Here is a 23,449-nt window from a genome sequence, read left to right as displayed (position 1 = left end):
GGTTGTAGTGCAGGGAGTCAGTAATGAACACAGAGTCCATGTGATGCAGTCCCAAGATCTTTACTCACAGTTGTTGCAGTCCAGATTACAGGTACCAGAGCTATCTCACCCGTCGTGCTGTGCGTACTCAGTGAGGGGCTCAGTCCACCCCCAGGTAGCTCCGGAGTACTTAGCAGGACCCCCTTCTGTGTGTCCTTTCTCTGGCCTTCTCCCTGCACCTCACACCCAGTGACACTTCTATCCGGTATCCTCGGGCCTTGGCGGGCGACTTGTGTTCCGTCCCCTGGGTCCTATGTGGCTACCTTCTTAGTGAGACTGGTGTGGACTTTTGCCTGCAGTACATGAAATGCTGCAGCCTCCGGTTTCTAGTTGAGCCTTGCTGTTTCTCCTCTAGTTGAGGGACCGGTTCCCCTTATCTGGCCTGACCCCTCTACCTCCTGGTAGCAGCGGGAGTACAGGTGGCCTTCTGCACGGCCCGTAGCCCTAGGGTCCCTTCGGTTCCTGGAGCCTTCCTGCTCCCACTCCTCTCTTCTCTCCTTCAGTCCTGGGCCTCCCAGGCTAGGCCCGCCTCCGGAGCAGAGCTCATGCCGAGCCTCTGCTCCTGTCACTTTTCCTCCTCTGACTGGCTTGCTCTTTCTAAGATGGCTTCCTATTTATACTCTCCCTGTCATGTGCTCCCCTAAGCTGCTCCCCTAAGCACCCACTACATAGGATCCTCCCACCAGCTAGGGACCTGGGACTGTGCTCTCCCTTAGGAGCAATCTCGCCCTAACCCCACTGCGGGTATGTGTTGGATGCAGGTGTTAGGGTCCCGAGCCATACGCCTTCCTTACCTGAGGGTGAGATACCACACCTCTGGGTGAGATGCAGTAACTCTGTGGTGACTGCACCCTCAGGGGCGCCACACACCTTTCTGCACAGTTTTGAAATGGCGACGAAGATGTTTAGTGCTGACGACGATACCATTATCAGCATAACTATTCCGGTGATTTACATGCTGGAGCACACATTAAACAGAATTCAGAGTCAGGTGGTCGGACAAGAGGAGGTGGAGGAAGTAGAGGAGGAGTCGTATGCGGAAGGGATAACATCTCCAAGGTCCAGACGGTTGGCAGCACCAAGGAGGCAGGCATGGGAGGGTGGGGGAGAGGGATTAAACAGGGCGCATGGTAGCAGCCAAACTGTTGAGGAAGGTGCAGGAGCCGAGGAAGAAGTGGAGGATGAACTGGCGATGGGCATGGAAGACTCATCAGATGAGGGAGACCTTGATCACATTTCTGTTGTGCGAGGTTGGGGGGAGAGGGCAGAGGAAGGAAGCATGATTTTTACCTCGCTACCAACACAACAAGGGCTTGGTCCTCCTGGATGCGCAAGACGCAAGACACATGAGTCCCTTCTTGCTGCACTACCTGCAACATGACCCTCAGATTGCAGAATTCGAAGTAATCTCGACTACTGGGTTGCCACACTCTTAGATCCCCGCTACAAAAGTAAATTTGCCGAAATAATTCCTGCCATAAAAAGGGATTGACGCATGCAGGAGTATCTGCAGACGCTGTTGCAGAATCTTACATGTGCTTTTCCACAAAACACCAGTGGTGCACGAAGTGAATCTCACAGTTCTAACTTGCCAACCGCGGGACTGTCGAGTCTTCATCACTCAAACCGTAACAGTAACACAGTATCTGCTGGTAACAGCAATTTTGTGAAATCGTTTCACCACTTTTTTAGACCATCCTTTGCAAGGCCACAGGAGACAAGAAGTCTGACACATAGTCAATGCCTAGAGAGGATGGTGCAGGAGTATCTCCAAGTGAACATCGAAGCCATGACTGTGTCACTGGACCCTTGCTCATTTTGGTATTCCAATCTGGAAAAATGGCCGGAGCTCGCCACTCACGCCTTGGAGATCTTGTCATGCCCTGCAGCCAGTGTTCTCTCTGAACGTGTGTTCAGCGCTGCTGATGGTGTGCTGACAGATAAGCGCACGCGGCTGTCCACTGAGAATGTAGACAGACTCACGTTCATAAAGATGAACAAATCATGGATTCACAAGGACTTTTCTAATCCTGTGTTATCCTTGGGAGGCTAAAAGCTTGAGGATTTGGTAATATCACCTCACCAACCGTTTTAAGCAACTGTGGGGCAATTGATGCCACTTAACCCTAGAACGCATGACCATAAAAATCTACACTTTCATATACCTGGGGCCTTTTAGGCCCGTGTGCAAATAACATTGAATAACTCAAACTCAAATGACAAACAACTATATACATGAAGAATACCTAGAGTTTCAAAATTCTAACTAAAGTAATCTTGCAGAAAATAGAAAACAATTAACAGGGCGGGACTGCGAGGCCCCAGGTATGCGTTCTAGGGTTAAGTGGTGTCTGTGCCACAATTTTGGGAAAAAATGGAAACTCTTTTTGGAGTCCCCTTGCTGTGTCTTACGTGACGTTGGCATCGTCAATTCCAGGTGGGTTGGGTCGCTCCCCCCCCCCCTTTTAACTGTAAGAAACTACATACACTATGGCTTGGGGTAACACAGATGATTGAGTCTGAAGAGCTGTTTACTCAGAGGTCTGCTCCAAATCTTCAGTGTCTGCTAGTCAGCGTAGAATTTTTAACTGCATCTAGCCTAGGCAATACTTTGGGCTTAGTAGCCCAGCTGCGAAGCAAGCTGCACCGCCTGTGTATCTAATAAGAATTTTTAAATGCATCTAGCCTAGGCAGACTGTGGGGACCCCCAACCAAACCCAGACGCTCAGCCCCCCTACCGCCCCCCTTTCCTTGACAATACAATAATGTAACTCTTACAACTGGATGGGTGAGGATCGGTCACAGCTTTATTAACTCTTTATACTCATTCCATTAGAAAGACATTTTATTTCTAAAATAATTCAGCTTGTTGCAGCATGCCCTGGGTCTCCACTCCGGCAACTTGGCCAACAAGTGTAACTCTCCAACATGTCCTTTCTATTTCCAGGCCACGGAGGATCCTGCGTACTCGTATGCAGGACTCTGACCCCCACCCATCACTCTTAACGCTTGTTCCACTCCGTCCTGGAGTCCTGACAGGAATATGTCCAGTCCAATATCCATTAAGTGAACACCGTCGGGCCGTATGAGGCCTGCTTTATCTCCTTCCAGTTGTCGGTGTCGTACCACTACACCGCCTCTGTCTCTTCTAAATTTTGCCATCCGAATATTTATTACCCGCCTTGTCCGTTCGATGGCCGTGATGTCTCGCGCACCTTGCCATACCGCTATCGGCACAATCTCTGACCATACTATAGCTAGTTTTGTGAAAAATTCTCTGAAGCGCTCAGTGTCTAGTTTCATTATTGCCATTAGTTATGCGCTCTTGTGATGACCTAGGTTGTTTCCCCTGGCCTGTATAACTAAGATGACCAGACATCTTGCCTCTCTCCCTACCTTGATTACCTCCATTAGTACCTGTGGCCATAGCAGGCCTCTAATACCTCTCCAGTTGAAATATGTGTTATGAAACTCTAATTTCCTCCCGCCTGGGCGGACTTTCGCCCTTTAATCTGCCCAATATATATACGAGTGGCCTATCACCCACACTGTTGGCTTAGCGTCACCTGTAAAAGAAACAAACCACGTTAGGATAACAAGTCCGGTCTTATGTATCTTGCCAAACACGTGGATCACCATCTCTCTATCCTCTGAACTTCCGTTTCTGACAGTCCTGCTCTTGCTGCTTCTGTGACCGCGCCTATGCGGAATGAGTGTGTCCCGTAATCTTTGGGGTGGTTCCCTGCCGATGTTATGCATTTATTAAATATAGCTTGGAACTGGTATCTTGATAATGGCGTCCCATCAATGTGTGATAGGAACAAATTACTTTGTGATCTGATGGTTAGATATGGTTTTACTATTGTTACCCGACTCAGTGTACCGTTTGTGGGTTGTAGAAGTACCCAAGTACCCCTGCCTGCTGGAACCGTTTTCGATTTGTGTATGCGTAGACGTATTGCATTATTGCCTATGACTACGTCCTGGTGTAATAAGCCTCCACTGGTGCTAATTTTGGATTGAGGGACTAATTCGCTTATGCATAGCGCCCCGAAGAAGGCGATCACAAATGCAGTAGACATTAGTGTTGCTTCAAATTGTGAGTGTCATGTTAATGGTGTTAGGGATATGATGTGAGAAATCAGTTTTAGTGACACGGGACGGGACGTCTACACTCCTGACTTGGCTGACCCCTTTTCCACCCTTTTATGGATTGTCTGATGATGAATCTTTGTCACATCTCCCCAATTCAGTAGTTGGAAGTGAAATGCTACTCCGGTCAGACACCGCTGCGCTGACGCCCCTGATATGCCCCTCATCATTAGCTGGTGGAGAAATTCTATGGTGACTTGTAATCTGGCTTGTTCACATTGGTCAACCCATCTGCCTGCTACTAGTCGTGTCCACTCTTCCCATGCCTTACCGTATGCTTGCCACGTCGACGGGGCAACTGACGCTCTGATTAATGGCATCAACTATTCGCCACTAGATCCCATAGGGAAGGTGGGCAACTGTTGTCCCGATGGGTGGGCATTGTGGAAGAGCTCTGTGAAAATCTGCCAATTGAATTGTTATAAAGCGTTAGCAGCAGCTTTATACCCCTCAGCATAGTGGCTAGCGCGGACCCATACATTGTGTTTTAGGCACAGGAATGCTAACCTGGGTAGTAGGCCTAGCACTGGGAGAGACGATGATGCCATCTTATTAATGCAGTGCGCTAAGCTGGTGTTTTTTGTTATGAAGCGTATATTTTTGTAAGCCAGGAGCGCGCCCCATATTTCTATTGCTACCACTATTGGGAAGAAAAATTATTTTCAGGGCTAGATGCAGCGAAAAATTATTATTAATTGAAAAGCTGGTGGAGCTTGGTATAGATGGCCTAATACAATGAGTCCCACACACTGCTAGAAGGCCAAATATTTTTTCAGAGTTAGATGCAGAAAAAAATTATATTCAGTTTGCAACCTGATGGAGGTCAGTATAGATGGCCTAATACAATGAGACCCACACACTGCTAGAAGGCCAAATATTTTTTCAGAGTTAGATGCAGAAAAAAATTATATTCAGTTTGCAACCTGATGGAGGTCAGTATAGATGGACTAATAGAACAAGTCCCACACACTGCTAGAAGGCCAAATATTTTTTCAGAGGTAGATGCAGAAAAAAATTATATTCAGTTTGCAACCTGATGGAGGTCAGTATAGATGGACTAATAGAACAAGTCCCACACACTACTAGAAGGCCAAATATTTTTTCAGAGGTACTGTAGATGCAGATAAAAATTATATTCAGTTTGCAACCTGATGGAGGTCTGTATAGATGGATTAATAGAACAAGTCCCACACACTGCTAGAAGGCCAAACATTTTTTCAGAGCTAGATTCAGAAAAATATTATATTCAATTTGCAACCTGATGGAGGTCAGTATAGATGGACTAATAGAATGATGCTATGCCCAAAAGATTTTACTTCACTAGGTGCAGTAAAAAAATTGGTATTCTATACACAGGTGGTATATCTTGCAACACAGATAGGCTACTCCACTGACTAACACACTCTGCAATAGGCCAAAAAGGATTAGCTTTGCTAGATTCAGCCAAATGCTGTGAAAAAAACTTGCACAGCACTGGCACAAACCTGCCTGGCAAAAACTGATAGGAACTGATGTAACCTAGTCCTGAAAAGGACTGCAATTACAATTAGTCTTTACTCCCACAATCTATCTATTTAAGAGCACAGACCTGCCTGATAAAAGTCGTAGGAAATGCTGTAACCTAGTCCTTAAAAGGACTGCAATCACAACTATTCCCTACTCCCAAGCTATCTGTATATTTGTGCGAAAATTGGCTTGAAATTAACAAGGTATAGTGCACACAGCAACAGCGGTGCCGTCTAACACGCAGCTGCAGCAGTGAGAAAATGGTGGCGACGGGGAAAATGGCTTGGTCTTATAGGGCAAGGACATGTGACATACAGTGCCAATGACACATGCCCTTGCTTGTGTGAAAAAAAGCGCTTCGCTCCGTGTGTGCGCTGCTGATAGGCTGACAGATTGCACCTCCCCACTGCAAATGCGGGAAAGAGAAAAAAAAATGGAGATCTTCATTGTTCCTGCAGAGATCCATCCCCTGCCCCTCCCCCCGCCCCGCTGTACACTCAAACTGCGTATTAACATTAATTTTCATCATTACTGAGAAAAAATCCAGTTATGATTTTGGTGCACGAACAGTTATCGAACATAACCTCAAACAGCCGAATTTTTCTCAAATCGTTCGTGTTCGCCGAACGGCTCGAACACCGCTCAAAACAGCTCGAATTTGAGATTGGCGAACAGTTCGAGTAGAACAACGCTCATCTCTAATCTTAATACATTTGCTCTCATATCTTGCATATTGTCACTTTATGTGCACTAGCACTTTATATTTTTATATAGTCAGTATGTTTTGTCCTCTGACTCAGCATTTTGCATCTACTATTCAAGGCTGCTGATATTAACTTGCCTCTCCTTTTTAGTAATCATGTTTTTTTTTTATTATGTCTTGCACGTGTTTTTAACATTGCTTGTCATGTAGTGTCTTATACAATAAATTTATATGGATTTAATCTATTGTGGTATTCCTACCTCGTTGTCCCAAATGGTTTTCTAGTTTATCTATCTCCTTCTCATTAGAATTGGGATCAGGGCAGAGGCCAAAATGCCAAAAAACTGACCCTGCCGGCCTCATTAAATACATACATACATACATAAATACATACATACATACAGTACAGACCAAAAGTTTGGACACACCTTCTCATTTAAAGATTTTTCTGTATTTTCTTGACTATGAAAATTGTACATTCACACTGAAGGCATCAAAGCTATGAATTAACACATGTGGAATTATATACTTAACAAAAAAGTGTGAAACAACTGAAAATATGTCTTATATTCTAGGTTCTTCAAAGTAGCCACCTTTTGCTTTGATGACTGCTTTGCACACTCTTGGCATTCTCTTGATGAGCTTCAAGAGGTAGTCACCGGAAATGGTTTTCACTTCACAGGTGTGCCCTGTCAGGCTTAATAAGTGGGATTTCTTGCCTTATAAATGGGGTTGGGACCATCAGTTGTGTTGTGCAGAAGTCTGGTGGATACACAGCTGATAGTCCTACTGAATAGACTGTTAGAATTTGTATTATGGCAAGAAAAAAGCAGCCAAGTAAAGAAAAACGAGTGGTCATCATTACTTTAAGAAATGAAGGTCAGTCAGTCTGAAAAATTGGGCAAACTTTGAAAGTGTCCCCAAGTGTAGTTGCAAAAACCATCAAGCACTACAAAGAAACTGGCTCACATGAGGACCGCCCCAGGAAAGGAAGACCAAGAGTCACCTCTGCTTCTGAGGATAAGTTTATCCGAGTCACCAGCCTCAGAAATTGCAGGTTAACAGCAGCTCAGATTAGAGACCAGGTCAATGCCACACAGAGTTCTAGCAGCAGACACATCTCTACAACAACTGTTAAGAGGAGACTTTGTGCAGCAGGCCTTCATGGTAAAATAGCTGCTAGGAAACCACTGCTAAGGACAGGCAACAAGCAGAAGAGACTTGTTTGGGCTAAAGAACACAAGGAATGGACATTAGACCAGTGGAAATCTGTGCTTTGGTCTGATGAGTACAAATTTGAGATCTTTGGTTCCAACCACCGTGTCTTTGTGCGACGCAGAAAAGGTGAACGGATGGACTCTACATGCCTGGTTCCCACCGTGAAGCACGGAGGAGGAGGTGTGATGGTGTGGGGGTGCTTTGCTGGTGGTGACACTGTTGGGGATTTATTCAAAATTGAAGGCATACTGAACTAGCATGGCTACCACAGCGTCTTGCAGCGGCATGCTATTCCATGCGGTTTGCGTTTAGTTGGTCCATCATTTATTTTTCAACAGGACAATGACCCCAAACACACCTCCAGGCTGTGTAAGGGCTATTTGACCAAGAAGGAGAGTGATGGGGTGCTACGCCAGATGACCTGGCCTCCTTAGTCACCAGACCTGAACCCAATCGAGATGGTTTGGGGTGAGCTGGACCGCAGAGTGAAGGCAAAAGGGCCAACAAGTGCTAAGCATCTCTGGGAACTCCTTCAAGATTGTTGGAAGACCATTTCCGGTGACTACCTCTTGAAGCTCATCAAGAGAATGCCAAGAGTGTGCAAAGCAGTCATCAAAGCAAAAGGTGGCTACTTTGAAGAACTTAGAATATAAGACATATTTTCAGTTGTTTCACACTTTTTTGTTCAGTATATAATTCCACATGTGTTAATTCATAGTTTTGATGCCTTCAGTGTGAATGTACAATTTTCATAGTCATGAAAATACAGAAAAATCTTTAAATGAGAGGGTGTGTCCAAACTTTTGGTCTGTACTGTATGTGTATAATATTTATATACAATATTATATATATTATTGTACCATGTGTGTGTATATATAATATACATACATACAGCTCTGGCAAAAATTAAGAGACCACTGCACAGTTTTCTACAAATCCCCATCTCTCCATGTCTGACAGCCATTCTATTCCAGTGTCAGTCGACCTCATTCTACTTAATGTGCTTCTGATTAGGTGATCACCTGAACTAAATCTTATGTAACGAGGGAAAGTATAAAAAACACTGCTGTGGTCTTCACAATCCTCTTGCAATAGGACAAGCTGGATGGCAAAACAAGTGATAGGAGTAGCTCAAAAGTAATTTGAATGAAAAAACTAACTTTTAACCATGCCAAAGGAGCTGAAAAGAAAAGTCTTGAGTGAGGAAAAGAAGGGCTCAATTCTGGCTTCTCTAGCAGAGGGATACAGTGAGCGTCATGTTGCCTCCATCCTTAAAATTTCAAAGACTGCAGTCTATTGCAACAAGGTCAAGCAGCAGACATTGGGGACAACAAAGCTACAGACCGGCAGAGGGCGAAAGCGACTCTCCACTGACCGGGATGACCGTCATCTTATCTGAATGTCACTCAGCAACCCCAGGATGACATCAAGTGACCTACAAAAGGAATGGCAAATGGCAGCTGGGGTGAAGTGCACTGCAAGAACAGTTCATAACAGGCTCCTAGAGGCCTCAAGTCATGTAAAGCTAGAAAAAAGCCTTTCATCAATGAGAAGCAAAGGAGAGCCAGGCTGAAGTTTGCCAAAGACCATAAGGATTGGACCATAGAGGACTGGAGTAAGGTAATCTTCTCTGATGAGTCTAATTTTCAGCTCTGCCCAACACCTGGTCGTCCTATGGTTAGACGGAGACCTGGAGAGGCATACAAGCCACAGTGTCTTGCACTGTAAAATTTGGTGGAGGATTGGTGATGATCTGGGGATGCTTTAGCAAGGCTCGAAATGGGCAGGTTAATCTTTGCGAAGGACGTATGAATCAAGCTGCATACAAGGTTATCCTAGAAAAACACTTGCTTCCTTCTGCTCAGGCAATGTTCCCCAACTCTGAGGACTGTTTTTTCCAGCAGGACAATGCCCCATGCCACACAGCAAGGTCAATCAATGTGTGGATGAAGGAGCACCACATCAAGACCCTGTCATGGCCAGCCCAGTCTCCAGACCTGAACCCCATTGAAAACCTCTGGAATGTAATCAAGAGGAAGATGGATAGTCACAAGCCATCAAACAAAGAAGAACGGCTTAGATTTTTGTGCCAGGAGTGGCATAAGGTCACCCAAAAGCAGCGTGAAAGACTGGTGGAAAGCATGCCAAGACGCATGAAAGCTGGGATTAAAAATCATGGTTATTCCACCAAATATTCATTTCTGAACTCTTCCTGAGTTAAAACATGAGTATTGTTGTTTCTAAATGAATAAGAACTTGTTTTCTTTGCATTATTTGAGGTCTGAAAGCACGGTTTCTTTTTTAGTATTTTGACGCTTTATCATTTGCTGCAAATAAATGCAACATTTTTAGCTTTGAGTTTCGGAGACATGTTGTCAGTAGTTTATAGAATAAAACAACAATGTACATTTTACTCCAAAATATACATATAAAGAGAAAAATCTGAGAAAATGAAAATTTTGCAGTGGTCTCATCATTTTTTGCCAGAGCTGTGTGTGTATGTATGTGTGTGTATATATATATAAGTTTGTTTTGTTTTTTCAATATTTTGCCTGCAATTTTATGCATTTTGGTCCCTTATTCGTTTGCTTTTATTTTTAACACTTTTTTTTTTTTGTCAGTCTTTATTGTTACACTTTTTTGCATCTAATTCTTCAAAATTTTTGGCCTAAATCCAAACTGCTCTTAATTTTCATCTTTCACCTTTTTTGTGACTTCTTTTTAGTTCTAAAATGTTGCAAAATTTGTAAAAAAAAAAAAAAAATCACTCCAGACTCTTAAGTTGTTGAATCAGCTGAAATCATCTGGACGCCCCGTCTGCAATGAGAAATATTTTTTTAAAAAAATCGACGAATACAAATAAAATAGTTTTTTAAAAAAATACGTAATTTAAAATTACTGTGCAAAAGAAAAATAGGAAAAACAGCAAAAAAAAAAAGTAATAATGCAAATAATTCATAGGGCCTATATTTTTATATTCTTTTTTTCTTTTTAAGTCTTGTCTTTTTGTTTTCACCTGAGAACTTTGCGCCAAATTGATCGACATGGCGCACAACGATGGAATTCGATGCAGAATTAAAAGGCGGTGGTTCTTTTACTCCTTTTTCAGTAAAATGTCACACGAATGTCTTACTAAGATATTGCATATTAGTTTTCAACTGTGCGACATTTCGAAAACATCACAGATTGAGATAATTGGAAACTTTTATATTTTTAATAACTTTTTTTTGTTATACGTCCTATGTCGGTAAGGGGTTATTTTGTACCTACATTTTTCGTTCTGGCGTTGTGAGACCCTTCTGCGTGCTGCCCCTCTAATCACCACTGATAATCTCACAACCCCTAAGAATAAACTTTGTGACATGATTGCCAAAAGGGCATTAACTTTAATCCATTGGTAAATATCCTAATGTCTGCGTCTACACCGCCATAGAAGTACTGACATTTTGGAAGGCAGAGGTGAAGGATATATATAGGCCTACTAAGTCACCGGGGGAACTTTAGACCCCTTTCTTGTATGGCAATAATAAAGACTGCGTCTCATAAAACAATATATAGTACTTGGACTTTATAAAGGGGGATCCCAAGCTGCAGAACGGAGGGAACTGCCGTACATTTCCTTATGTTTTATAGGACCATTAAATAAACATTTATATATATAATGCTGGCAGATAGAAAGAATAACAGGAAATACAGGATTTTTTACATTTTTTTTTACATATTTAGAAGATTTATTATGAACATACTGATCTATGCCCCCTTAAAGGGGTATTCCCATCTCCATGATCCTATCCCAATATATAGTAGGTATAATAATATTAGCAAATACCTCCAATTAGATATGTAGTATAGTTCTTCTGATTCGCTGTATCGCTTACCCACAGGGAATTTGGGAATAAGTTGATTTTGAACAGCTTGCGCTTGTTAAAAATAATATAATCCGCTACTCCGAATCTGGGTTCAAATCCCCTTGGAGAACTAAAAAAAATATATATTTTAATATTAAAAAAAACAAAAACTACGGTAAATTTGTACCCCTCCCCCTCCTCCCTCCCTTTTTTCCAATGTAAAAATGAAGAAATAAAATAAATATTAAAATATTTGATATTGTCACATCAGAGAAAGTCTGATCTATAAAATTATCTAACCTGTATGGTAAATCCTGTAAACCCCTCCTCCTCAAACCTCCCAAAAAAATAAAATTGCCATTTTTCAGTCATTCATGTCGCAAACATAAATGCAATAAAAAACAATCAAAATGTTGCATGTAGCCAAAAATGGAACAATAAAAACAGATCATTGAAAAGGCAGAAATGGTAAGAAAAATGTTTCTGCCTTCTCTGTCAGTAGTCTGGCTATTTTTCAGCTCTGTAAAAGCTTTTGTCAAGCGCAGTGTGCGCAGCCCTGCTGAAAGGTAAAGGCACCACAGAATTGTTTGCAAAATTGTTGCAAATTTGCAGCGATGTGTGAGTCACGCAGGTTTTCCTGTGGATTTGCAGATTTGCCGCATCCCACAATGTCATCCCTGCTTCTTCTCTGGACTACCTTGGCACTTCCATTTTTTTGTGTTCTGTCGTCACCTCGTTACTTCTCGGAGGGCCTAATGAGCCACACATCACATTCAGCCTAATCTGGGTGGTGGGATTGGCACAGACATTGATTTGACATTTATTTATTTGAAATTTATAGAAATAAAAAAATCTAAAAAAAGAACAAAAATTTTTTTTGGGGAGATAGGGGGGGGTTCAAAACACAGCTACATGAAAATACTAAAAGACTTATTTTTTTCAACTCAAGGATTATTAAAGTGTAACTGTCACCGGACTTTAAATTAAAAACTGCATATATTATTAAATAGATATCTTACACTTGATGAGGCTGGTGAATTTACTGTGAAAATCAAGGTGGGTGGCTGTAAAATGATGTTAAGAGGAGCATTTTATAAATCCAGCTAAAGAGTTAGTTAGCTCATGAGTCCAATTGTATTCAGTCTCCACCCGCACAGCCTGACTGACAACTGCAGCCTATACTGAGCAGTGTGAGATCTCAGCCGGGAGGAGGGACACTGAGGAGCTGCTCATCCGCTGCAGACAGGAGGGATATTTGAAGAGCCTTCAGTCAGGCTACTTGTTCTGAGATTCCGCAGCAACAGGAAAAAGAGAAACTTAAAAGCTGTCAGTCAAGCTAAGTGGGTGGAGATTCTGCAGCAAGAGGGAAGACAGACACTGAGGAGCTATAAAGCAAGCAAGGTGGGTTGAGATTCAGTAGGAAAAGGGAACACTACGGAGCTGGCACTCAGGCTAGGTGAGCAGAGATGCAGCAGCAGGGAGGAGGGACACTGAGGAGCTGGCACTCAGGCTAGGTGAGCAGAGATTCCGCAGCAGGGAGGAGGTACAATGAGGAGCTGGCACTCAGGCTAAGTGAGCGGAGATTCAGCAGCAGGGAGGAAGGACACTGAGGAGCTGGCACTCAGGCTAGGTGAGCAGAGATTCCGCAGCAAGGAGGAGGGACACTGAGGAGCTGGCACTCAGGCTAGGTGAGCGGAGATTTAGCAGCAGGGAGGAGGGACACTGAGGAGCTGGCACTCAGGCTAGGTGGGCTGAGTTGCGGGGCTGGCGGTAGTAGATGTCTACAGAACTGTTATTGGTTACCTTTGCTAATAATAAGTATGCCTGGACAACCTCTTTACTCATGTGTCTTTCTGCTGTTTGTAGTATATTTGATGTTTGTTTCTTTTTGTTTTTTCTTGGCAGAGACTGTGCAGTGGATCCAACGTGCGTCCTGTGCATGGAGTGTTTCCTGGGAAGTGTTCACAGAGAGCACCGATATAGGGTTAGTAGTCTGTATTCTGACATGTCGAATATATAATACCTTTGCATTTGACTGGCAGGTCCGCCGCCAATCCTGATGGACTGCAGCGCTGCTTTGCCTTTAGATCTCGTCTGATCTGTGCTTTATCTCGTTGTGTTGCAGATGACCACTTCAGGAGGAGGAGGCTTCTGTGATTGTGGAGATGCTGAAGCATGGAAAGAAGGTCCTTACTGCCAGAAGCATGGCCTTAATATATCTGAAAGTGAGACTGAGGTAAAGCCGTCATGCCACTATTCACTGCTGCTTCCTCACTGCTTGTATAGTAAGCACGACACGGTCTGGTACTTTCTCCAGCCTGCTAGACTGGGCAGCAATGGCAACTGCAGCCACAAAATGACTGTTCAAGCAAAGCACAGATGTTCGGTGCACCCCTGGTGTGGCCGCGCAGTTCAGTGCACCCCTGGTGTGGCCGCGCAGTTCAGTGCACCCCTGGTGTGGCCGCGCAGTTCAGTGCACCCCTGGTGTGGCCGCGCAGTTCAGTGCACCCCTGGTGTGGCCGCGCAGTTCAGTGCACCCCTGGTGTGGCCGCGCAGTTCAGTGCACCCCTGGTGTGGCCGCGCAGTTCAGTGCACCCCTGGTGTGGCCGCGCAGTTCAGTGCACCCCTGGTGTGGCCGCGCAGTTCAGTGCACCCCTGGTGTGGCCGCGCAGTTCAGTGCACCCCTGGTGTGGCCGCGCAGTTCAGTGCACCCCTGGTGTGGCCGCGCAGTTCAGTGCACCCCTGGTGTGGCCGCGCAGTTCAGTGCACCCCTGGTGTGGCCGCGCAGTTCAGTGCACCCCTGGTGTGGCCGCGCAGTTCAGTGCTCCCCTGCTGTGGCCGAGCAGTTCAGTGCACCCCTGCTGTGGCCGAGCAGTTCAGTGCTCCCCTGCTGTGGCCGAGCAGTTCAGTGCACCCTTCTACCTACTTGTTATTCACTTATCTCTGACGCTCATTTTTTTTATCCTGTAAAGCCAGAGCTTTGAAGATAGACGCCAAAGAAGTCGGTGGGAAGGTGCACTGAACTGCTCGACCAAAGCAAGGCTGCACCCGAGCGCCTGTGCTTGGTTTAAACAGTTATTTCGTGCTGAAAAAAATCCCTTTAATTAAAAAAAAACAAAGTTTTTGCACTTAAAAAGGGGTAATGTGACTCACTGGTCCTAGCATGAAAATGTAGGGAGACTTATACGCTGTGCAAGATCCTCTAAGGAATTAAATATGCAAATTGTCTCTTTGGAGAGGAAGATGACTAGAACTCTATAGCGCCACCTGTTGGAAGCAGCGATTCTAAAAGTCACTATCGACCTTTTAACGGGGCTTGCAATACATGTCATATATATTGCAAGGCTCATTAAAGGGTCGATTGAGGCTTTTAGAATCGCTGCTTCCAACAGGTGGCGCTATAGAGTTCTAGTCCTCTTCCTCTCTAAAGAGGCAATTTGCATATGTAAATAATTAATGCGACATACAGTTCAACAAAAGAGCTATTTTGTTATAATTTGCATATGCATACAAATCATGGCGATGCATGGGGCCAGGGACACGATCATTAAAGCACGGTGTGTGTGCACTTGTGTGACATTTCAAGGGCAACTCTTTGGAAAGGCCGAGGTCGGCCTCCATGCCCCGGCAGCGAGGCCGGAGAGCATGTTTTGGTAGACTCAGCACTACTATTATGAATTACATGGACTCCTGTCTAATTTCCAAGTTCAGCTTCATTTTACACAACTTAGCTGCTCTATAGCATGTGCCTTAATTCACATTTTATCTATAATCTCTGTGGTTATATTATATTTATTCTGTAATTCTCATTCTTTTCTTTTTTTTTCTTTTGAAAGGATCCTCTTATTAACCTGTCAGAGGATATGGTAGCGCGGGCTTACAACATTTTTGCCATCATGTTTCAATATACAGTGAATATTCTCACATGGGAAAAAGATAATGAGCTGCCTCCAGGCCTGGAGCACACGTAAGTATTACATTATACATCGCAAAATGTTACTCACCAATGCACATGTTAAAGGGGTTCTCCAATACTTTGATATTGATAAATTATGGTTAGAATAGGTCATCAAAATCTGATTGGTGGAGATGAACCTTTCTGATCAGCTCTGACGGCAGCTAGATGTAAGGAGCGGGATAGCATGACTCAATCTATGTGACTGCAGATTTGTGAATCCTTACATAGCGCGCACTGTGCACTGCCAGGATTGTCTGGTACCAAGAGCAGGCGATTATGCATACTTATTTGCATACTTCCGGACACATTCCGACTAGATGTGTCCTGTCTCGTCTAGTCGGAATGTGGCCCCATGTATGTAAATTGCTTACTTACAGTCACGCACCTGCTGTTCCCGGAACTGGCACACTCTCGATGTGATGATTCACAAGTCTGCAGTCGCATAGAGTGACTGTAGACTTGTAGCCTAAGGCCGAACAACCCCTTTAATTTTTTAATACTGGTGATTTGCAACTGGTTTCTAATCTCCAGCAGCACAGATGCTTTTGCTGTACTCCCCTGCTACTGACAGAGCAGCTTCTGTGACAGGCCGTGTCCTCTGTATGGTTTCCATAGCCATCTGCAGCAAATGGGAAGACTCAGAAGCAAAGCTGTGATCAGAGCAATGAGTCTTCCTGCTGTTCCGTCAGTAACTGGAGTTCTCGGAGAGAGGGAGGAACACCTAAAGTGTCCTGTGTCTCCTGTGAGAATGGAGCAGTCGTCATGTATGTGCCGCTGCTCCGTTATAAGTCTATGGGACTGAAGGATATAGCCAAGTACCACGCTCGTCTATCTCAGTGAGCCCCACAGGCTCTGGACAAGAATCTAATTTCAATTTATTGTGTATATAAAGGGGTACTCTTGCCTTTAGCTAAATTTCTGCAGTCAGTCTATGTGACTGCAGATTTCTGCATCATGACAGTGTGCAGTGTTGTGCACACTGTCAGGATTCTGCTTTGTTGTCTGCTCAAGTGGGCAATTTGCATTCCATGTTCTCATTCAGTTCTCTCAACTTTGGAAAAGTTGTCAGTCGGCACATGGCCACGACTATGTGAATAGCATTAGTATGGGCACATGAGTGCCCACTTTAGCAGGAAACAGAGTCGAATCCTGACAGTGTGCACATTCTGCAGCAGTATCCAATCACACAAACGAAGCATGACAAAAAGAAAACATTTAATGTATGAATTGTTAGAATGCGGTTATAAATGGAGATGTTACGCATTTTTTTTTCCATTTGCTGCAGGGAGAAAGAAGACAATTATTACTGCATGCTTTTTAATGATGAAGTCCATACCTATGAGCAGGTCATCTACACTCTGCAAAAAGCTGTGAATTGTAGCCAGAAAGAAGCCATTAGTTTTGCAACGACTGTGGATCGAGATGTAAGTATTTGGATTTCCTAAAAGGCATTGTCGGTGAGCAGTTTATGATCGCTGGTGGTCTGATCTTTGGACTCCTTGCGGATCCTGGGCACAGGGCACTCATAGTGCTGGCAATGGTACTCATAGTGCTGGCAATGGCACTCATAGTGCTGGCATAGCTCTGCTCTCTATTTGCTGTTTTTTCTTGTGTGCCAGCTGTGGAGCAGAAACATAGGGATGTGGTACTACACCAACACTGTGGCCCATTTATTCTCCGCATAGATGGGGATCCCAAAGTTTAGACATCTATCATAAAGTGCCTAACAATATACTATTACTTTATAAGATAAGAATACCCATTTAAAGGGTATGTGTACATTTAAGGACAATTTTAGTTTTAATGCATGTAGTTCTTTTTAAAAATTATTTTTGCAATTGGGTTTCATTAATTGCTGGCTGCTGAATGGGTTAACTGAGAATCGGTCAGTGAGCTGATTCTTATGGCCCAATGGAAAGGTTGGTAACTCTTTTTATCAAAGTTAAAAGCAGAAGGAAACAAAGCACCTGTGAAAGCCAAAATTTTTAATTACATTGAATTGCAAAAATGATTTTTAGCCCCAAATTACATTGAATTTCAGTTAAAATAAAAAATTCCCCAGAGGTCCCAAGAGAATTACTTGAACCCTAAAAAAAAAAATATTTTTCTGTTTTAGGGGCGAAGATCAGTGCTGTATGGGAGTTTCCAAAACTGTGATCAAGCAAAATCTGTTATTGTGGTGAGTGGATTTTCACGTTCTTGTAAGTAGTAACCTGACAACGTGTTACATTTCTAGATGAGCAGTAACATGTCGCCTCACTTGTAAACTTAGTCGCTTGGATGTTTCCTGGGACGAGGGAGATTTTTGGACGTCTTGATGTTGTGCATCGGGTCTGACTTTAATTTTTTTTCATAAGTATATATTTTTTTATTTATTTTATTGAAAGTTATGATTTGATGCATAACTACATTGATTGTAGCAGCAGGGAGGTGTAGTACCAGGCGCGGCCACTCTGCCTGCTAAACAATAAACATGTATCTCGACAGGTTAAAAAGTGCTACTTTAAGGGGTTAATTTGTTAAAAGGTCAAATAAAAAATGACAGCTCTTTGTATAATATTCTGGTGTTACTGATCTAGTCTCGCTTTGTTTTTAGAGAAACACCAGTCGCCAGACGAAACCTCTTAAGGTCCAAGTCATGCATTCCGCTATTGTTGCCCACCAGACATTTGGACTAAGAATCCTCGGCTGGCTGGGACAAGTTATTGGTTACTCAGGTAAAGTAACTGAATATTTTTTCTTTTTTTACAAGTTTACCATACTCTCCTGTAGTTGTATTGCTCAAGAACAGCTCTGTAAGGCTTTGTCCACACCACATGTTGAAGAGGACCTGTCACCAGATAGTGTCCAGTTTTTAGTTTAGTTCCAGAGACATGTGCTTTTTATTTTTTTCTAGTAATTTTGATGGTCAGTACCGATGGGATGTGGCTCGCATGTGTAACAGCCTTAAGACACGCCCCAGAGGACCCTTTGAGGGTCCTATATCTACAACAGTATGGCGGATAAAAAAAAAACTAAATACGAAGCGTAGATGAGGGATAACCTTGGGTTGATGATCCACCCGAGTCGGGAGAGGGTATCGAAAGTGATCTGTAGACTCTCCATGTTCACCGAGAAAGTTGGAGCCTTGACGAGGAGAACGTCCAAGTAGGAGATGACTTGGATCCCCCTGGCCTGCAGAATAGCTGTTATGGCCACCATGATCTTTGTGAAGACTGGAGGCAATGACCAACCTGAAAGGGAGGACCTCGAACTGAAAGTGATACCATTGTATTGCAACGCGAAGAAACCTCTGGTGACCCGGAAAAATGGGAATGTGGAGATAAGTGTCCTGGATATCCACTGAGCAAAGGAATTCCTCAGGTTCTATGAAGGCTATCACCGAACGAAGGGATTCCATTCTGAAATGAAGCAAACGTACTCGTTTGTTTAGAAGCTTGAGATCCAGGATGGGACGAACTGAGCCATCTTTCTTGGGAACCAAGAAAAGACTTGAATAAAACCCCGTAAAGCACTCTTGTGGAGGAACGGGGACGATGATGCCTAAGTGGAGAACCGAAGATATGACTTTGAAAACCCTGAGAAGAGAGAAGGGTCTCTTTTTGGGAGGCTGGACTCGAAAAAACAGTTTTGGGACAGAGAAGTAAACTCTATCTTGTATCTGGAGGAGACGACCTCTCTGACCCAAGTGGAGAGTCGCATGTCCTGAAAGAGGAAGAGAACCTGTTGGATTTGTTTCTGGACGCAAGTCAATAGGAGAATGGCTATGGACAAATCAACAATGAAATCTCTGGACAAGATCTTCAAATCGAGGAACATTTCACTGGCGACTAAGACACGGCTCGTACATAGTCTGGTCTTTTCTGTGGTAACATATGGATGTGAAACCTGGACGATAAAGAAACAGGACAGAAGAAGAATCAACGTCTTTGAAATGTGGCGCTGGACAAAGGTGTTATCAATACCATGGATGGCAAAAAGAACAAATCAATCTTGGAACAAATCAAACCAGACATGTCACTCGACGCAAGGATCACCAACCTATGAATTGCCTACTTTGGACGCATCAAACTGAAGGGAGCAATCACTGGAGAAGGACATCATGGTCGTAAGAATAGAAGGAACAAGGCGAAGAGGAAGACCAGCAACCTGATGCCTTGATACAATCAAGATAACGGCAGAGAAGACCCTGGTGGACCTATCTAGGCTTGCACAAGATCAATCTTCTTACAGATCGTTCATCCATCAAGTCGACATGGCCTGAGATCGAGCTGAGGGCTATTAATAATAACTATATATATCTATGTATATGTTTTGTTGTTTTTTTATAATATAAATATATTTTTGCACACAATTTCAATGACACAAAAAAAAAATTGTTCCTGCAACGGAAACTACACGAAACATGCACATGTGACCACATACCATAAATTCACCCAGCCCGATGAATGTTCTTGTATGTGCTGACATTCGGCGTTGATTCTCTTATTTTATATTTTTTTCAGATGGATTAAGACGAATTCTCTGCCAGGTTGGTTTACAAGAAGGTCCAAATGGTGAAAACTCCTCTCTAGTTGACAAGCTAATGCTGTGCGATTCCATTCTCTGGAAAGGTACCAGTAGTTATAAGAGATGTACCGTATTTTTCGGACTATAAGACGCACCGGACCATAAGACGTACCTAGGTTTTAGAGGATGAAAATAGAAAAAAAAATTAAGCAAAAAATGTGGTCACGATGCACTGTTAAGGGGGAGCGGGTCTGCTGCTGACACTGCAATAGGGGTAATGTCCCCCAATTCTGATAATATCCCTCATCCTGGTAGATATGCCCCCCCCTTCCTATTATACGTGGCTCCCATCCGTATCCTGGTATGCATGGCACCCCTCATCCCTATCCTGGTATGCATGGCACCCCTCATCCCTATCCTGGTATGCATGGCACCCCTCATCCCTATCCTGGTATGCATGGCACCCCTCATCCCTATCCTGGTATGCATGGCATCCCTCATCCCTATCCTGGTATACATGGCACCCCTCATCCCTATCCTGGTATGCATGGCACCCCTCATCCCTATCCTGGTATGCATGGCACCCCTCATCCCTATCCTGGTATGCATGGCACCCCTCATCCCTATCCTGGTATGCATGGCACCCCTCATCCTTATCCTGGTATGCATGGCACCCCTCATCCTTATCCTGGTATGCATGGCACCCCTCATCCTTATCCTGGTATGCATGGCACCCCTCATCCTTATCCTGGTATGCATGGCACCCTTCATCCTTATCCTGGTATGCATGGCACCCTTCATCCCTATCCTGGTATGCATGGCACACTTCATCCTTATCCTGGTATGAATGGCACCCTTCATCCTTATCCTGGTATGAATGGCACCCTTCATCCTTATCCTGGTATGCATGGCACCCTTCATCCTTATCCTGGTATGCATGGCACCCTTCATCCTTATCCTGGTATGCATGGCACCCCTCATCCTTATCCTGGTATGCATGGCATCTTCATCCTAATCCTGGTATGTATGGTCCCCCTAATCCCCATCAGGCTGCACATAAAAAAATAAACACTCCCACTCACCTTTCTTCTCTCTCCTCCAGCGCTGCATCCTGTCTGCCCGCACTGATCTTTACACGTGTGCCGCGCATGGGCGTGGAGAGGGGGTGAATATTCATGCCCTTTAATAGCGGACACACGCGATCACCCGGCAGCAGCAGGAACCGCGCTATTGATACACTGTGTGCCTCTATTAAGGAGCATGAATATTCAGTGCTCCCCACGCCCATAGGCAGGGGACAGTGTTGGCTGCAGCAGGTGGCTGCTGCCTCCTGTGACCCACTCCTCCGTGTATATATATATATATATATATATATATATATATATATATATATATATATACCCCCCTAGTAACATTCAGGCTATAAGACGCACCCCTCATTTTCCTCTAAAATTTTGGAGGAAAAAGTGCGTCTTATAGTCCGAAAAATGCGGTAACTTGTATCTGCGTTTCCATTAATTCTTGTGCAGTCCATGAAGATATTTCCTGGGGTTTTTTTTAGGTGCAAGAAACTGCTACCACCAGCTCTTCATGAGCAGTTTACTAATGGACCTTAAATACAAGAAGCTTTTTGCTATCCGTTTTGCAAAAGTAAGTTTCTAATTTCCTACCTGCACTCTTTTTTTTTTTTTTTTTGTACAATTATTGATTATATCGTATAGATTTGGGCTTCGCGCCTCCGTCGGCAGATTCGGTAGATTCAGTGGTGAGAATAGCACCGCATGCCAGTCTGTTATTCCCATAAAAATAACAGAAACCACAATGAAATCTGATGGACCCCATTGGGTACAGCAGGGATTAATGATGTATACGGCGTACAACCCATCCAGTAAAGTGTTGTGGCTCCCTTCATATATAGAGATAGCCGGACTCAATTAAAGGGGTTGTCCTCTAATGGACAACCCTTTTTTTTTAATTGGTTCAGGAAGATTAAAAAATTATACTCACTCCTTTGTGGTCAGTGCTGCATCTTCCATATGCTGTAATTGACGTCTGGCTGCAGTGCTCACGCAGCGCCCTTGCCAATCTTTAAAAAAAAAATGTGAATGCTGCAGGCAATCAGCACACACTGATTGGCTGCAGCTCTCACGTAATGCTCTGTGCCGGATGTTGATCTCAGCAGACTGGCTGGAGATACAATTCTGATCACAAGGAGGGGGGAGTGTCAATTGTTGTTTCATCTCCTTGGACCCATTATTGAGGAGGACATTATTAAAGGTTCCTGGTAAACAATGGAGGGGCCCTGGCACTTTCTACGGTACCGCGGCACCTTCATTCATCTGATCAGGACTTATCGGATACTGAGGGTCCGTCCTAAGCACAGTCCACGATGCCCCTTTAAGAGCTGATTTTCTGCAGACCTTTGTTTTCATCTTAGCCTTGTGTTTAATGTTGCTTAGGTCTCTTAACATTGAGTCCAGGAGGAGGCATGATATGAGGTACAGCCGATAATATAGCAATACGTTTATGGTGATGTAGCAGATGGGCATTTTGAGTCCCATTTTTAGCCCCTTTAACGTTAAAGCTCTTTAAGATTACCATGAAAGGCCAGTGTGGATTAGAGGTGAATTTCCCCCTTGTTGTTTAGAATTACCAGCAGTTGCAGAAAGATTTTATGGAGGATGATCACGAGCGAGCAGTGTCCGTGGCTGCTTTGTCTGTGCAACTCTTCACTGTACCCACAATGGTGAGTAAATGCCCATTGTTTGTGAACTGATAGATGCCACCCCTTGTCTTTTCTTACCTTCTTCTCACTAGAACTATGAGCGATTGCAGACTGATTATGTCAAAGACGACCACGACAGTGAGTTCTCAATCATTGACCTCTCGGTACAGATAATCACGGTGCCTTCTCTTGTAAGTATCTGAGTTACTTTGCGCAGCCAGACACATACCGTCCTCATACTAGTAAGTATTATCACGTGACGTGTATATCCACGAAACCAACACCTGTCAATGTTCTTTGTCCCTTTTCTTCACTAGCGTGTATATTTAGGGCGTTTTTTAATATCGTATTTGATCCTCTGTAAACTGGAAAAACTCCTGACGTGTACCTCCAAAAGAAGGTCAAGATATATCCCAATGTTTAGAAACTCAGTGGCATTCGTAGCCTATAGCTAGAGTTGAGCAAATTTGTAGGTCCTTGGTCCAGCAGACCTGACGGTAGTCCATGGCCGTCGACCTTGAGCCATGCCAATTCCACCTTACCTGTCTGTATTGCCAACGCTTTTTCATGGTTACCCATCTTGGGGCCTAATAATCAGGAGAGGTGTTTGGGATCCTGTCAGGTAGGGGGATGTTTGCAGGGCTCTGGTCATGCCTTTGAGGCCGCGGGCTGCCTTGGAGGCCGCGGGACCTAGGTCTTGTGAATCTTGTTGCTCATCTCTACCTATAAGCTTCCACTATAAGAAAAAAACAATGGGACATTTTTATCAATATTAATTCTTAGACCGTGCA

At 43.9% G+C, this 23,449-nt stretch overlaps 1 protein-coding gene across 4 annotated transcripts in view; it reads left to right on the top strand.

The window, feature by feature from the left end:
* Positions 1-23,449, top strand: part of UBR2 (ubiquitin protein ligase E3 component n-recognin 2) — a 110,200-nt gene that overhangs the window by 12,817 nt on the left and 73,934 nt on the right. For 3 of the 4 annotated variants that reach the window (XM_073672013.1, XM_073672012.1, XM_073672009.1), the window contains exons 3-11: positions 13,372-13,450; positions 13,592-13,702; positions 15,303-15,433; positions 16,710-16,848; positions 17,541-17,603; positions 18,021-18,141; positions 19,930-20,037; positions 21,495-21,583; positions 22,581-22,679. In XM_073672013.1, coding sequence (XP_073528114.1) covers positions 13,372-13,450; positions 13,592-13,702; positions 15,303-15,433; positions 16,710-16,848; positions 17,541-17,603; positions 18,021-18,141; positions 19,930-20,037; positions 21,495-21,583; positions 22,581-22,679 — 940 coding nt within the window. Of the gene's footprint in view, positions 1-13,371; positions 13,451-13,591; positions 13,703-15,302; positions 15,434-16,709; positions 16,849-17,540; positions 17,604-18,020; positions 18,142-19,929; positions 20,038-21,494; positions 21,584-22,580; positions 22,680-22,750; positions 22,850-23,449 lie in introns of all 4 variants that reach the window. The other variant, XM_073672011.1, reaches the window with a different exon arrangement.

This window comes from Phyllobates terribilis, unplaced genomic scaffold, assembly GCF_046119375.1.
Source record: "Phyllobates terribilis strain yellow unplaced genomic scaffold, ASM4611937v1 Scaffold_3__8_contigs__length_932513732, whole genome shotgun sequence".
Lineage (NCBI taxonomy): Eukaryota > Metazoa > Chordata > Amphibia > Anura > Dendrobatidae > Phyllobates > Phyllobates terribilis.
Note: the sequence above shows the minus strand (reverse complement) of the source record. Positions and strands in the feature narration are given on the sequence as shown.